A 16,224-nucleotide genomic window follows, 5' to 3' on the forward strand; every position below is an offset into this window, starting at 1 on the left:
GCCATTGGCTTGACATAGCACGGCGAGAGGTGGAAGGGACATCAATCACATAATCAGCATTGGTAGCGGTTGCACGTTCCAGTCTTTGGGGCATTTTTCACTCGCGCCCCCTTGCCGTCCTCCTTGTCTTCAAAGTTGGGACAATCGGCGCCCTTCTGCGAGCGGTTTATCTCTCGAGGTGGGGGTTTTCCGAGCGCTGCGGCGATCTCGAGTCGTGTGGGTTTTTTTTATTCTGCAGCTGAAGAATACGACTTTTGCCTTTATATAGGATTACCGACGGGGCGATCTCGGCAAAGATAAGTGCTGATTGAGGATTTACAGTGTACAGTATTTTCCTTCGCTTTTCACCCGAGGGCCATTCCTGAGCCTCGCACGATCGCACCGCGAACACCGAGCACGGCAAAGGTTACACGCTAGGTCACAGATGCGGTGCTTTTCCCTCGTGGGAACCCAATGCAAACACGGCGAGTTTGTTTTTTCGTGTTGCAGTTTTGACTTGAGTGACCTACGTGCGAAAAAATGAAAAAAATACAAATCTAATTGTTTTTTTATTGCCCAATGAAAGACAAAAAAATATCTAAATCACAGTACAGTAGTAGTTGCTCATATTGTTTGAGATTTTTGTGATGTTAAACTTATGGATTCCGCGTAGGTTTTGAGGGTTGTGCTGTACAGCCCGACTCAGGCCGTATAGCGTGTCATTCGGCGCAATGTCCGACGTTTTGCTCCATGTCCTTGGAGCACCTCCAGGAACTGAACAATCAGAAACAAAAATTTGGAGAGCTATGTTTTTGGTTATATCCCCAACATGATCGATACATTTGAAAAAAATGCACTCATCTTAAATTTTTTTTTATATATGTTTAACTCTTCAATTACCTGCTCCGTAATCTAAGATGCTATTCATGTACCATAACAACTAAATTGATTATCCAATTTGTCCAATCTTAATTAAGGCATTTCATGAACTCCGTACTAAACTTTGTATGGAATCACTCATGATATAATTTTCACTAGCATATAAAACACCAAAAATGTCTTCCTTTGTGGCGATGTAAATGTATAATCAGGCTGTTATAATTTTACTGTATTTGCATTTGAACGCTTGCATTATGTCTGTAAATTACTCTGTTGTGTTTAGCGGGTTTTGTTCCCACTATTAATGGCACTAAAGTGACCGAATAAATACAGTCTAGGCAAGAGAAAATCCATCGGCACTTTATGATTTTTCAGAAAATAACCATGACAATGAGGGCTTTTATATTACATTAATGTTATTTGTTGAACACACGCATTGCAGGTGTGTTACAGTACAACTCTACATCTGCGTGGACTTGGCCAAATTGTCACTTCTATGAAATGTTACTACTTACTATTCACTGTTAGCGTTTACTTGGCCTTGGGCATTAAGACAGTCTTAATATGCTGTCCTTGCCTCGTATGCCTCACATTTGTGTGTATTGTCAAACGTGATATTGGATATTTTTGCAATACGATAATGAACGTCAGGAGAAAGTAATTTTCTGCGTACATGTTGTATGGACAGCCCTTTTGTCAATTTACCAAGCCGTGCCGATCGTAGCGGCTATTCGATCATACTTCACAGCCATGGTAATAGTGCGTTGGTGAAGGCGAGGGCATAGACGTGGGATCGTATTATTGTGCAAGAGTGGATATTACTGCAGTGCCCTCCACTGCCTGCCATGCAGCCTTGCAGTTTATATATAAAAAAAAACTCAATTGTGCGTGATCACTTATACCAAGCTATATCCGGGCTCAGCCCTGATCAGCTTCCTCACCCTCATGAGATCGGGCGTACTCCCGGGTTGATTTGGTCACGGGCGTTATCTCGTACAATTTCTATTTTACATGAAGTTTATTTCACTCGACCGTTTGCCCCGTCGCATTTCAGGCACGTGTTTTAACGTTATCAGGATAAACCCATGGTGTAAACGGTGATACTGTCTAAAAGCTTAATATGTCGTGCGCGCGGATACGTAAAATGGAAAAGTGTTGAAGTTGCACGTGAATTGATCACCCGTTTAGCTTCGGAGCCCATGCGGTTTCCTACCAGTGTTTTAAAATCACCGTTTCCCTCGTCTGTTGGCACAGGTGGGGTGCAATATCCTCGAGAACAGTGTTGGCTGTGTCTACATAAAGTGCTGCAATGTGCCTTTCCCCAAACTGAACGACGTGAAGGAAAAGTAAGTGCCTTGTCATAAATGCATACCTATCTCCATGGCAATCGTGTGCGTGTGCGCTGTGCGCGTATTCGTTTGCGCAAGCGCCACTGTGTATCACATCCTGTCTTCTAGGAACACTCTTCGAAACAATTCTGTCAAAGCTGTTGAATAAAATTTCCACTCTTTGTAGCGAATAGGTCAGCGGTGAACAAGATGCGAGAATGAAGCATTGCCGTCGCGACATCGCCGAATTAGGTTTAGTGTTCCAACCGGAGCCCGTGGCTCTACGTCCCACGCGGCGGTCTTTGAACGGCGCTTACGCAATTAGTCTTTGCGGCGTGTTTACGGTAAATAATGACTGTTCCGTACAGAAGAGACGGCTAAGGCTTAAGCATTGAGCACTTGTGTACGGGCAGAGGCCTGCTGATGTTGACGCTTGTGAGGCTGCTGGCGTAATCACATTCTTTTAAAGCTCAAACCGTTTCATTATTACTTTTTTTAGACCGAATTTCGTCTTAATGTTATCAATTGCTTTATAGTGGTGTAGGGGCATAGTGGTTTGGACACCGTTCACACTATGAGCAAAGCCACCCGAGTTTAATTCCCAATGATCACTATTGTCAGTCGGGAGTGATATCTCAAGCGGTGCTGGGTATCCTGCCCTGACACAAAACCGCACTGACTGGTGTGAAGTGTCGTCAAATCTCCCATGTGACTGACCCAATGTGGAGAGTGCTTCATCCAGCAGTGGATTAACAAAGGGCTTTGATTTCATCTGAGTTTTCTTTGAAGTGAGAAAGTTAAAACAAATCCAATTGTGGAATTCCCTGCAGGCAGGAGCTCATTAAAACTTACTTTAATCAGTTACTATATTTGATTTCAGTGCACCTTTTAACAGCAGCCAGCTTTGGCCACCTTATGGGATTTATCACACTGCTGAGCCTGGTCGATTGTGGAAATGTTTGAGTTAAAGACAAAGCTATTAATTTCTCAGACATCTCATTGTCTTTAATCAATATTGTGTTTTTCATTTAATCTACTAACAACGTGTTATTGAGCCCACTACGACAATGTGTGGGTTTTAATCTCACAATTTTCATTCGCGATTAATTAAACGTCACATTCCTCGCCTACTGTGCATGGAATGGATGTGTAGAATGTGCCGCTTGTTGCTATAAATTGTAAACAAGTCCTTGTTCTTTTTTTGGGATAATAAAAAACAACAAATTATTGATTGAAGCAAATGTGAAAGTTGTTTATAAATTAGTGGTTATCATCGATGGCCCCTACAGCGTCCATAATCAGTGTTAGGCGATGACGTGACACATTTGCCTCTTGTTTGCAGAGGTTCACGGTTAAAATTCAGCCGCCCAGATTAATACTGCAGGTGCATTAACTATAAAAATGTTATAAGCTGTCTGCTGCACGGTGGACATTAAAGATCCCGTAATGTCGTTCCCAAGAGTAGGCCATTGTGTGCTGGCATCATGGTCCAAATTTTTTAAATAACCCAAAAATTGCTAATTTCGAATATATATTGCAATTATTACCCCCGGCTAGAAATACTTAGCGGTGCCCATCTGTAAAATGGCCGTGATAGTCGGTGAGGCTTCTTCGACAATGTGTGTTTATGGCCTCATGTGTGCGAATGCACGTGTGTCTATGTGATGTGTACATGCAGGGGAGTGTTAGTGTAGGGGTTAGCACCCTGTGCTATGAATCCGGCAACCCGATTCCTGCTCACGGCCAACAACACCAGAGATAATTATTAACTGAACCCAGTCCTGGACCTCCCCTAGGTCGATTCATCCTCAAATGAGTACCTGGGCGGCGAGCGTGGTGCCGACCACCAAACCCCGTCATATGCCGTTCCGGCTTTAACAGGTGCTCCTCGCTAACGGCATTTACCCCCAAAAGTTTGTTAAGACTATAAGGGGGATCGATGTCTTGTCTTGTGCTTGCTGCTAGGCTCCTGACCACGCTGCGGAGGATCGGGGACGGCACGGAGGCTCTTGACATGCCCCGTATGCAAACCGTCATCGCCCGGCAGATTCTGGAGGCACTCAACCATGTGAGTGGCCCGCGGCCCCACCCATAGTCCTGGCCCGCACAGCTTCCACGGTCACCTGCCAATCACTGGAAACCACCAAAAATGCATTCAGGCCATTCAGTAACATTTTTTTCTGTTTTGCTTTCAAACATTGTTATGAAGAAGCAGTGAACGTGATAAAACAGGTCATTTTTTTTGTATATATTACAAACACTGCTAATGCATTATATGTTTACTCATGTATATAACTTCTGTGCTACCCGCTCACATTTTTCTCTGTAAGTTGTAGCTTCTGTGAAATTAACATTTTTCATTACAATGGCAAGCGAGCAATGCAGCAAACATCATAGTTGAGTAAAATTTGCTTTTATTTTTTTACCATACATAGTCCAGTTAGAATATTTATATTTTCTTTACATTTAAAGTGAGCTCGGTACAAGTCGGGGATAACATTCAAACATCACTGCCTGGGCACCTGACGGGCTTTGTGCATGTTGCCCTTTGATAGTATGAACCGTAAGATCTGGCGATTATCCGCTATGGACACAATTGTGGTACCGTCCGTGTGACACAATGGCCGAGATGAGAACCTTTCCCAAGGCATCTGCTTCGCCATGGCCATTGCCTGGAATATATTATTCTCACCCACCTCACTGCCATTTTTTAAGTTACAAAAAATGTCCCTTCGGAGAAAAAGACATTATTTTTAATCGCAATGGGTGAACTTGGAAAGTCGTGGCCGTTTGGCAGTTGTCGTGCATAACAGTCGAAAACCGCAGACACACGTCATGCTTGCTCGTAACGTTTATGTTTAGTGTAAATCTTAGATGGACTTTATAACCATTATCATGCATCGGCTTCCTGGAATAATATTTGTATTGTTCCTTTTACATAACTGGATGACAGATGTAGAGTTTGTGAATGTGGACTTAAGAGACTTCTGTGTAAATGTTTTCTTTCCATGCCGTATCAGGCAGGTGTACCATTACAGTACCCTTCACAAGTCTAGTTCAAAAGTCTCGTCAATTTTGTTATGGAATGCAGGTATGTGTAGCCCCCATGTACAAAGGTCTTCGCTGCATTCCACTTGTCAGACATATTTATTGAATTGGAGTTAAAGTGATGGTGTGAAAATATTGCCACTTTGTTCCCCGTTTACTTCAGAACAAATCGAGTTTGGTCTCTCTGATGTCTGGTCAATATATTCTCTAATGCTGTACAATCAATGTTGATTAGCAAACTCTTTATTTTGACGAAGAAAGTTAAATCTAATTGAAACGAGGTACAAGTGCGCACATCACATTTCTGATGTTCGTAAATACATTTTCATTCGTGACGTAGTTTTTGTTTTAGTTTACAGCATTACGGAGCGTGAAGTTGATTCTAATCATGAAATACTCATTACGTACATTAGTTGTGACCGTATTCGAAGGAACTACATCTTTTAAAAATAAAAACATCTTCCCCAATTTTAACTCGATTGTGCCATTTGGCGTCATTCCACGACACAAAGAATTTGCTTGGGTCTCTCGCATCGCGGTGCATGACCCCTATGTTGGAGAACATCTCTTGGAATGAGATATGACAGAACTGCTTCTGAAAATCTCTTGAACCGCCTCTTAGAAACACGATGGGGAATCACTTTCCCACTCGCCCTGCCACAGAGAGAAATGTGCATTGCACGACAATCGAACTGATACACTTAATTTTCAGAAGTGGAAATTGAGCCAAATTAAATGGTTAAATTGTATTTAATACATGTTCTTTATTTCCTGCCGCCATTGTTTGAACCAGGTGGAGACCATGATTATGCTGTTACTATTTTCAGGATAGCATAATCATATTTAAGTTTTACACGTAGCCTTTCGCGACCAATATTATTCATTATAAAGGTTACGACACATTTATAAATAACGCGATCTAACCCAAAAGCCTTCATTATGAATCATATTAAAGTCGCAGTTCATCAAATGTTGTGAATGCCAGAAAGTGAAAATGTATAGCAAAGCTTCTTGAAAAATGTTTGAAAAGTAATAGAATCACTTAGCATACGATTAAACTGGCTGCCTAAGATAAATAACGGCTGCTTGTCAAGAATACAGCTCAAAATGCAGCACTGTCGCCAATTTATTGCAGGCATTGGTGATGGAATCATGGCTGCGCATTCGAGGATGATTATAAACTTGTGAAAACAGCAATGCAAATACCATCAAACTCGCTGGAAATACTTCCAAAGTAAATTATCTCGAGAATGGGAAAAAAAAACACCCGTTTACAAAATCACTTGCATGCTCGTGGGAAATCTGCGTGTGCACTTGAATCGCTGCTTAAAATTGTTGTGGCGCGGGGGGGGGCAGAGGGTTTGGTGGGGGGGGGGAGGGTCAGAGGCGGGAGGGGGCATTGTGGGGGAGCTTGTGGGCGGCGAGCGGACAGGGAGTTGGGGGAGTTTGGGTGGGTGTTCACTCTAGCTGTTCTAAACGTGCAGTCCAATTTCACAATTGGCTCTCGCCTCTGTGCAGCAACCCAACCCAGCCTGTTTCTTTTGCGCTCGAGGCGACGACGCACTGAAAGGCGAGCGTCTTGTCACCGCCGCGTCTCCGCAAAGCCGAGTGAGGGGGCGGCTTTTTCCACCATCACCAACCTTTGGGGCTTTTCACGCGTACAGACGTCGTCCCTTGAGTGCTCCAACGCGCAGGTCGGGGCTGCCAGGATAACTGGGCCTCTCTGGTGCATGTGTCAGGGCTTTACACGTATATATTTATATTATTAGGCTTCATTAAACCGCTAAATACCGTGTATGAACGCGCTCTCGATGAGCCATGTCGTAAAAACCCAGAACAGCATGCTTTTTGCAGTTAGCCATTCATTATCTTGCCGCATCACCGATGAATTTCGCATGCTGCGATTCTTAAGTAGACGATGCCTCAACACCCACGTCTCCAGCTTTTTCTTTTGTAGAGCCCTTTAAAACACACACTTCAGTAAGACGTCGGCGTATTAGTGAAGAAGGGAACGCAATATTAAAATTCATTACCAGTGCTTAAAATGTCTCTGGTTTTCCCCTTTAATCATCCCACCTTCCACCCCCCCCCCCCCCAAACTATCGGAAATCAAAACTTTTAATGTAACTGCTACAATACAATATACACGGGTGGTTTAAACGCACGCTTCATGTAGAGTTTATACAAATCGTTTTGAATGTTTCGTGAGACAAATATAATTGGAATGTCTCCAGGTGTAAATTAGCAGTGGAGGAAGTGAGTATGGTAGGAGGCCTGGCGTTGCCATTGATGGAAAGTTGTTTTAACGATTGTACACCACGGTTGGTGGGAAGTGCGCGGTGTAGTCTGTGGATTTCAAAAATGTTTAATCCTTCATCGGACGCAGGCAACCTTTGTCAGCAGCAGTTTTCATCCGACTAATATGCCATTCAACTAAGTCGCTGTGGTTTGCGATTACAAACAGTGGCACGGCCGTGCCTCAATAAATGAATCTCTTGTTTTATTAAGTGTTAGGTCAATGAAAGTACTATAAACACCTTTTTTGATTTGTGGTATGCGCGTATGACTACTCTGCAACCTTTTGCTTTTTTGTTTTCTGTTATGCAGAGACAAGCAGTGTGCTTAATTTGTGTTTCTTTTTCAGGCTGAAGATCACCCACACGAAGCCATCGCTTTCTCCTGCATCGGACACTTCCTCTACGGCGATACCGAGGAGGAGGTATTGGGAAGCTCTGCCCGACGGAACGTTTTCGGCGTGACGTGCTAAAGAGGGGGGGTGGGTCACTGCCTTCGCAGATGCAGCCGAGACAGGGGGCAACCCATGCCTCTCTCCCCCTTTGCTACTTAACGCTCGATTAATTATAATTTCAACTTGTCACGTGTCAAACAGTATTGGCTCAGCCAGGCGGTGAGCCGGCACCAACAATTGCCCCAGCTCTGCAGTCCTCTGTATATTAAGATGTTTTCTGCCAACTAACGAGCGTTATACATGTGGGAGGAAAACCGAAGGGGCAACACTCCATGCCATACAGATGGAACACGCGGAGATTAGTCCACATTTAGCTGTACCACCGTCTTCTGGCGTTCCAGGGTATGGCATCTCACCTCCCATGGGTAGGGAGTTTCACAACATTTGTCTGATCCACCAACCCTTACGCCGTCGACACTGCTAGATCGGTCACAGGCCACGTGAATAGCCACCACCACCAAGCAGTGACATAGCCAAGCGGCAGTGGTATTACCGCTTGTTGCAAAAAAAATTCGGTTTGAATCCAGGAGGCCACCCTGGTTATCACTGCGGGTGTATGAAACCACAAATATGTGCCGGCTGCTTCACAATGCCGGCGTCATTAAAAATTACCCACGAATTACTCAATTGGGATTGGACTTAGCAATTACTACTCCCTACTGGTATATTAATGCTCATTTGCAGGGCTAGTGCTGAGTCATTTTGTGCCACACAGGGACATCTGTCACTGGGGGTGCCCTTGGAATTTTGTTAGCTGAGATGTGTGGTGTCAGGCGCTTTGAGTTGCTGATTAATATTTAAGAGCCATATAAATGCATAGATCAATATTATTAAACTATTGATGATATAGACTTGTCAAGACCAAGTCTATATCATCAATACATGCCATAGGTGGACCCACGGGTGGGGCAACTGGTGCCCTTGCCACCCACACATTGAGCAGATGGGGGTGGACAAACAATAATAGGCTTTCAAAGTTTGGGACAGGCAATAAAAGCCAATTGACTTTAACTTTTTAACAGCAAAAGGTCAACACATTCTTCAATAAGAATGCCTTGGAAGAGATTTAAAAAAATGGTGACCTTTTGGGCAGTGGCTCTTCGTAATCGCACAGGAGTGCAATGAAGGAGGGCCGTTGCCCGAAACGTTGCCTATTTGATTTTATTTTTGACGGCACTGTTATTGTCGAATGGGAGTTTGTTTTTTCTCATTGTGCTTGTGCACCATTGCCAACGCAGCATAAATGTTTCTTTGTGCACACTTTTATTGTGATATAACACCATCTGTGACAAATAACAAACGTAAAGGAGATAAAAATGTGGCATCGTCTGTGGGGAACAGATGCTGTGGCCGAGGGGGGGGAGGCAGAAATCAGAATCTGAGGACGACATTCGAACCGTGCGTGGTTTGGGCGTTAAATGAAGTTGTGTTTGGTGGTGGTGCTGCCCCCGCAACAGACTCCCCCCCCCCCCCCCCCCAATACCTTCACGTCTCCCCCCCAATGTGAGGAGGGAGTTACCCCCCCACTTATTATTTGGCTGCTATAAGTCTCCACGTTAGACGCCACTTCGTTGAGCTGTCATTTGTGGCCAGGTTGCTGCTGAAAAAGAGCTATGTAGCTTAGTGGGCCTTACGTGCTAAAATAAAAAATAGTTTAGTTTTCAGGGTTTTTTTTTTATAGAATGGAGGTTCAGCCCTTGATACGTGGTTTTATCGGGAAGCACATTTAAGTACCTTTTGACACTTGGATTTAACAATTTATAATATATATGAGTTTAATTTGTGGCCCGACACGAAACACATGCTAGTCATCTGATTGTTAAGTGACCTGAAGTGTGTTTTGCATTGTCTTTACGAAGTTATTTTCTCAATAAAAAAATCTCAAAGTTTATTGGCGATAAATTAAAAAAAACATGACAGTCTGTAAAAAAAATGTCACCTTTTGATGATGGAAAAAATTCCAACGCATGTCTTTTTCCACAAAAGTTTCCCACCTTGCTTAAAGTATTAGTTATGCTGCCCACTTGTGATAAGGTGTGACAGTGGTGCATTTTTTTTAGCCATGGGAATTGCATGCTTTTTTCAGGAATGTTGAGAACCGTATTATGGGGTGACTTTTATATGTGTTGTAAAACCCATCCAGCTGTACAAATGGAAAAAACCACCTCCTTAAAACAAAAACAACACACTCATTCAAAATTGTAGATGTGACTAGGTTGGGTAATATGAGAGCCAAGGACATGTGGATACGTTTTCTTTCCAGTTGCGTAAGCGGCTGAACCAGGTGGAGGCGTTCAAGAAGCTGGCGGAGGAGCCCGTGGAGTTTTGGCTGGACCTCCTCAACTTCTACTTTGTTGATAAGCCCTGTGTCACGGTACGCTTGGCCACACGACGACCGCAAAACAGCGGCCTAGCAATGTCGTGGTCTCGCCCTACCATGTAGACTGTTTTGTCTTGTCCATGCTGTGATCAACCGCCATGCACATTCAAAAGACTAAAATATTCATGCTGCTTTCCTCCTACTGCTGAGCTCTGTTGAAAAAAATATCCGATTATTGAACTCCTTAGCCACCACTTTGAGCTGAATTACTCATGAAGGTGTTCTCAATTTCTCCACACTGCAGGTCACAACACTTCTCTGTCTGTTTCTTCCCTCGCATTACTCTACTTTGAAATCCCCTCCTTTTGTTTATTTTCTTATCACTTTGCTCATTCAAATATACACATTAGCTCTTATCTATTACATCTCCGGCAGTGCTGTTTGTCGCTGGCTGCTTGGCATTTTGAGCCGTTGGGCCTGTGCTCAGAAACTGTGGTAAAATAAATAAATCATCACCTTGCTGCAAGCACGGGGTTAATCGTGATGGGTGTAACCATCCTGGGCATTCTATGAGTTTCCACGATTCAGGGTCACGATTCCATTCGAGGATGAACATTTCAGGTGGTCTTTCGTGACTGAAGGGGCTGAAGTATGAATAAAAAACTGATTCGTATGCATGTTGCCCAGGCATAAGAATCCATGTTGATCGATGAATTGATACATATTGCTGCACCCATAGTTTTAAACGTTATGACCTTATCTTCAAGTCTTAAAAAATCAATTTTTAGAAGGCTGACCAAAAATTTCATGTTCCGTAAAATAATGCATTCAACCAATCTTGATGTCTCTGATGCTGCAGAGCTTGCTTAATAATGTCTCGATGATTCGGCAGCCGTCGATCAAACTTAATGGTCATGCACACGTGGTGCAGTCGTTATTGCACTACGCTAACGACTAATACCGGTGACGGTAATCTGAACTGGTCCTGGGCCTCCCCTAGGCCGACTCAGCCTCAAACGAGTACCTGGTGCAGTATGTAAACATCCACACGTGGGAGACAAAGGCGACCAGGGGTGGTGGTGACCACCCACCCCCTAGCGCGCCGTGCCGACCTTCATAGGTGTTCGCTAACAGCACTTGCCCCAACAGTCTGTTACGGCTATACGGGGGACCTCTGTCTGTTGCAGGTTGTCGGGGAGCCCAGCCATGCGCTGCAGGTGGAAATGGAAGCAGCGGAGAGCAGGAGAGTGGAGCGCCAGCGGGAGACGCTGGGAGAGGAGGGGCTGCTGAAGTGCGCCAAGATCATAGAGAATGCGCTGCAGCAAAACGAGGTGAGACCCGCACTAGACCCAAACTTAGGGGTGGCACGATGGCGAGATATTAACTCCCTCGCCTGGTATACATGAGGTCGTGGATTCGATCCCGACCCTAACACCTGTATATTTGGAGTTTGCATGTTCTCCCTGTGGTCGCATGGATTTTTCTCCGGGTCCTCCGGTTTTCCCTCCATGTTTAGAAACATGTTTGGAGTATTTGGCTGCTATATATTTACATGTAAAAAGCCACTTCATTGAGCTATCATTTGTGGCCAGGTCTCTTCTGAAAGAGAGATATGTAGCTCAGTGGGCCTTACCTGGTAAAATATATAGAAATAGTGGTTTCATTTGTTATACGCGTTGTGGTGAACATTTTTATTGCATTCACTGAAATGTTCAACGTCGTTTATTGACTTTTTCTTTTCTCACGGGATATATTTTTTACTTACTCCATAAACTACTCGCATTATGGGATTGAGGTGCCATATCCTGGTTCACAATGTGATTAATTGTCATGATTATGCAATTTTCAAGATTCAAATTTTTTTTTGCATGGTGCATTGAAGCACTTCTCATGGGGTCACAGTAACTAATTATATTAAACATATGCAGATGGAAAGTCATCAATTCTTACACGTATGATTGCACGCTTATATCATGAGCAAAAGATTTGATTTTACTTGAATCAATGCAGCGTTACATCTCTACTGTTCACAACGTTCTTGGGAACATGCAATAAATCATTGGACTTTGCTGCCAAGCACATGGCGCTGAGGTCTATAACAACCCTGTTTGTGAATGGTGGTCACTCATCGAAGCGCTTGTGCATCTGAGATGTCAGGAGACCGGGTGCATATGGCGTGATTTTGTAAGAAATTTGTGATTCGCCCCTTGTATATATATGCTCACATCCACTACTTGCTCTGTAACGACCGTAACATCCTTTCGCAACCAACCGTAGAAAGAGCCGCCGGAGGAAATTGTGAGCCGCCTGCCTATCCCGAGCACGGACAGCATCCACTTCCACCCCATTAAACCTACCTCCAACATATCGGTCTGCCACGTGGCGGGCCACAGCGAAGACGGGCGCTTCCCGTTGAACGAGATCTGCTTCCCTTTCCAGCTCGACCACGTTCACTCGAACTTTGTCCGGGTGAGAGCGAGCGTGACGTGTGTGTGTGTGTGCGCGCGTGCGTGCGTGCGACGCTCCCTCAGTGCAATGCAATGCCGCGTGCTACAAAACATTCTTGTGCATGAGCGTGAAGTTGTGTTATGATCAAGTGCGTGAGCTTCGAATATTTTTTTTTATTCGTCGGGGGTTGTTGACGAGCCGAATTGCGCTTCATTTATAGTTTTATCGCGGTTTTGACGAGCACGGGCTCTCATGGCACCAAACGGCCAACAACAAACGCCACTCTTGAAGGTATACTAGATAAGAGCCGACGCGTAAATAATACCTGGGAAAAGAGACGATAATAGAGAATTCCAAAGTCGAGCGGCATTGAGAAAAAAGCAGAAAGTACTTTTAACCCGCAGTGTGTTGAAGAAACATGTTACGGATGAAATGGTAGAAAACATAGGTGGATGAATTTACAGGAGGCGTTCATGGGAGCTAGTGACCATGCGAGTAGAGGCAGTGTTAGCGAAAGACATTGTCCAGTGTTTCTCTTTTCCTGCTTTTTTTTGTTACGATGCACACGTTGACAGTCTTTCCGACACCTTGAAAAATTGCAGGAAGGGAATAATTGGCCCCTCCCATTATCTTTGTCATTATAATCATTACCTTCCTCCGTGCCGAATGCATTGCGGTCCCGTGGCGTTCACGTTACTTTCTCAAAGTACGCGGCGCTGGTATTCACACGGGGAGTGGGGGGGGGGGGTTGCGTTTAACAATCGGCAGATTCTGTACGAAATCGCAACAACAACAAAAAATAAAAATTCAAAACACCTTTCCATTTTACCTGTCGCCGCCAGCAAGTACATGTGCCACAGCCACCGTGTCCCACCCAATGGCTACAAGACACCAGGGCATTGTTTGAGGATTTCTGTGGCCCATCTGAAACAAGCAGCGTGCGACGGGGCGACAGAGAAGAACGACAGAGAAGAGCGCGCTGTGCCCTGGAGGAAATTTTTTCCGCATTCTTCCCACTGGGTTGATTGACAAAAGGAATTCGGGAGCGCTCTCTTCTACAGGGCCAGGCAGGTTTTTTTTTGTATTTTAGCGGTGCAAGCCTGGGCGAGGCCTCTGCCGTTAAAAAATCTAACGAGCCTTTTTTTTTTTGGGGGGGGGGCGGGGGGGGGGGGAAGATGGAGGGGGGTGCTGTTGAAGGCGTAGAAAAAAATAAAGGGTTCCGCGCATGGGTTTCGTTCGTTTAAAATAATATTTTAATTTACGCGAATGTGATTCATATTTACACTGCGACAAAGGATTAAAACTTTTGAGTTGCCTGTAGGTTCTAAAGAATAGTTTGCCTTAAACTTGACAGCAGAGAATAAAAAGAATACCATTATGAAGGCATGAATTCATGGAAAGTATCAGCCTTACACTTAGATCCCCACGGTGAAGAATATAACACTAATTATTCTTAGTGGCGCCATTTATATTAAAAGTTTAATCTCAACGGCCAGTGCTGTTGAGAAAATCATAAAACGGTAATTTTATGTTAGCGATGTTTTTACTTTTACAGTGGTCCCACTTAATGTTAGCAATTGCGCCGTCTGCTGGATTGTTCTGGTATGCCGCGTGTTGAATAATTCTCAAGCCAGTGTGTGGCATTGTCTTGTGGCTGTTAAGCCAACATGTCCACGATTATCATGCGTTCGGATTGATAGGAAGAGAAAATATCAGTTTCAAATGGAATCCTAATGCTTTGATGCACACACCTTATTGTAAAGTTTAAATATTTTGGTGAATAGTTTTGTTGACCTTCCTCCGCACCTCCGATTAGCACGGTTGGCTACGTACGGTGCGAAAGAAGTTCAACATACGTACATGCAATGTATATTTGCCAGTGTAACACAGGGCTCATCTGTCGTCCGGCAGTGTAATTATATCTTTTCACTTGGAATTGAGGACTGCACGTGATTTCATTATCATATCGAGTCAATTTCATGTGTGTACTTCCCATCATAGGCTGATTGTATAAATAAGCAGACTCAGTGTTTCGGTCAGCCAACATGTAATATAGGAGCAAAACAAAAAATCACAAATTTATAATCATGGTCCTATGTTCGTAAGCGAAGTCTTTTATCTAGCAGTGGCCAATGATATTGATCGTTGTGCAAGAAAGGTTTGAATTGATAATTCCTATAAAAAACAACTTGCAAGAGCAATAATCTGCACGGCTGGTATCATGTTGAGTTACATCAATGTACAGCGTGAGAATCATCGGGCGGACAGTAAAACAATACTAGGCCACTCCATTTATAGTTTTTGATTGCTTGCGATGTGTGGGCAACTGGTGACATGAAAAATGTGTGCATTGTGAGTAATGTTATTCCCTTTGATCTGCTTGGTTTCACAGTACATAGTTATGCTGGACACCACCCCGATGCCACAAGAGCTCAAACCTTACCTCGGCCTGTACTCGGAGATAATATTCGAGTCACCGTTGATGCGTAATGGAGGTGAGTCAAGATGCTTAAACTGCCACGCTCACTTTGCTCTCGAAGCACAGTGTGCTTGCTTTGCAATTAGCGTGCTCACATTTTGTCCATTTTGACTACTACCTGTCTTAAAGTATTGTACTTATGTACGTTATTTCGAGACGTTTCAGAGCAGTTCCATATGTGGCAAATGTTTGATGTATTTATTAGGAAGTTGCAATGTCGCTTGTAATTTGTCAGTAGAATGTTCATCGTTTGAAAGTGCACACTAATAGTAAATGCTGCACATGTAATTTCTCTCCCTGATGCAAATGCATATTTAATAGAAAATCCAACTATGATCATTCAGCTTAGTTCGGTTCTTACTGAAAATTATGCCTTTTAGGTAAAGGTGCAGCCCTGCAATTGCTTGTTCACACTGCTTCTGGAAAATGTAGCTCTAGATAACAATTCTATAAATATTTGGCCTACTCTTCCAATACGGGCAGGTGTCTTGGAAGAACCGCAGCACATTTTTGTTTTTTTCCAAATTAACAAACTGGCACCATTTGGTCAGCTGCCGCACCGGGATATCAAGTTGAAACGGTGACCTCTGGATTGCGAGTTCAGTGTGCCAGCCATCACACCACGACAGCATCCTAATGCATATTAATCGCTCGCACACATATATAAAATACAATACAGCAGAGCTAGTATTATGCCGTCAGCATCTTTATATGCATTGCTGAACAACAAAAGGTGGTGAGGCTGCATCTTATGGCTGTGAACCAATGGGGACCATAACCCAGGCTGCCTTCTAAGCTGCTTACACTGTAGTCATTTCATACTTCACTGTGCATTCACATTTGCATGGTGTTTAGCTCTGGTGCCCCATGAGGAGGTGATTAAACAGCTGGCAGAGGACACTGTGAAGAACGATGCCACGCTGGGCATGAAGGGCTGCCGATTCTTCTGTGGAAGCTACGCGCACCTCCTGTGCATCATGCTCAAGGTGACATC

At 43.9% G+C, this 16,224-nt stretch overlaps 1 protein-coding gene across 1 annotated transcript in view; it reads left to right on the forward strand.

Moving 5' to 3' along the window:
• The window catches only part of LOC133341762 (uncharacterized protein C05D11.1-like), a 41,376-nt gene that overhangs the window by 9,847 nt on the left and 15,305 nt on the right, over window positions 1-16,224 (forward strand). The window contains exons 9-16 of the mRNA XM_061550445.1: window positions 2,113-2,204; window positions 4,152-4,254; window positions 7,879-7,953; window positions 10,247-10,357; window positions 11,491-11,634; window positions 12,581-12,772; window positions 15,144-15,246; window positions 16,086-16,216. Coding sequence (XP_061406429.1) covers window positions 2,113-2,204; window positions 4,152-4,254; window positions 7,879-7,953; window positions 10,247-10,357; window positions 11,491-11,634; window positions 12,581-12,772; window positions 15,144-15,246; window positions 16,086-16,216 — 951 coding nt within the window. The remainder of the gene's footprint in view (window positions 1-2,112; window positions 2,205-4,151; window positions 4,255-7,878; window positions 7,954-10,246; window positions 10,358-11,490; window positions 11,635-12,580; window positions 12,773-15,143; window positions 15,247-16,085; window positions 16,217-16,224) is intronic.

This window comes from Lethenteron reissneri, chromosome 12, assembly GCF_015708825.2.
Source record: "Lethenteron reissneri isolate LAM-NWPU_2019-01 chromosome 12, ASM1570882v1, whole genome shotgun sequence".
Lineage (NCBI taxonomy): Eukaryota > Metazoa > Chordata > Hyperoartia > Petromyzontiformes > Petromyzontidae > Lethenteron > Lethenteron reissneri.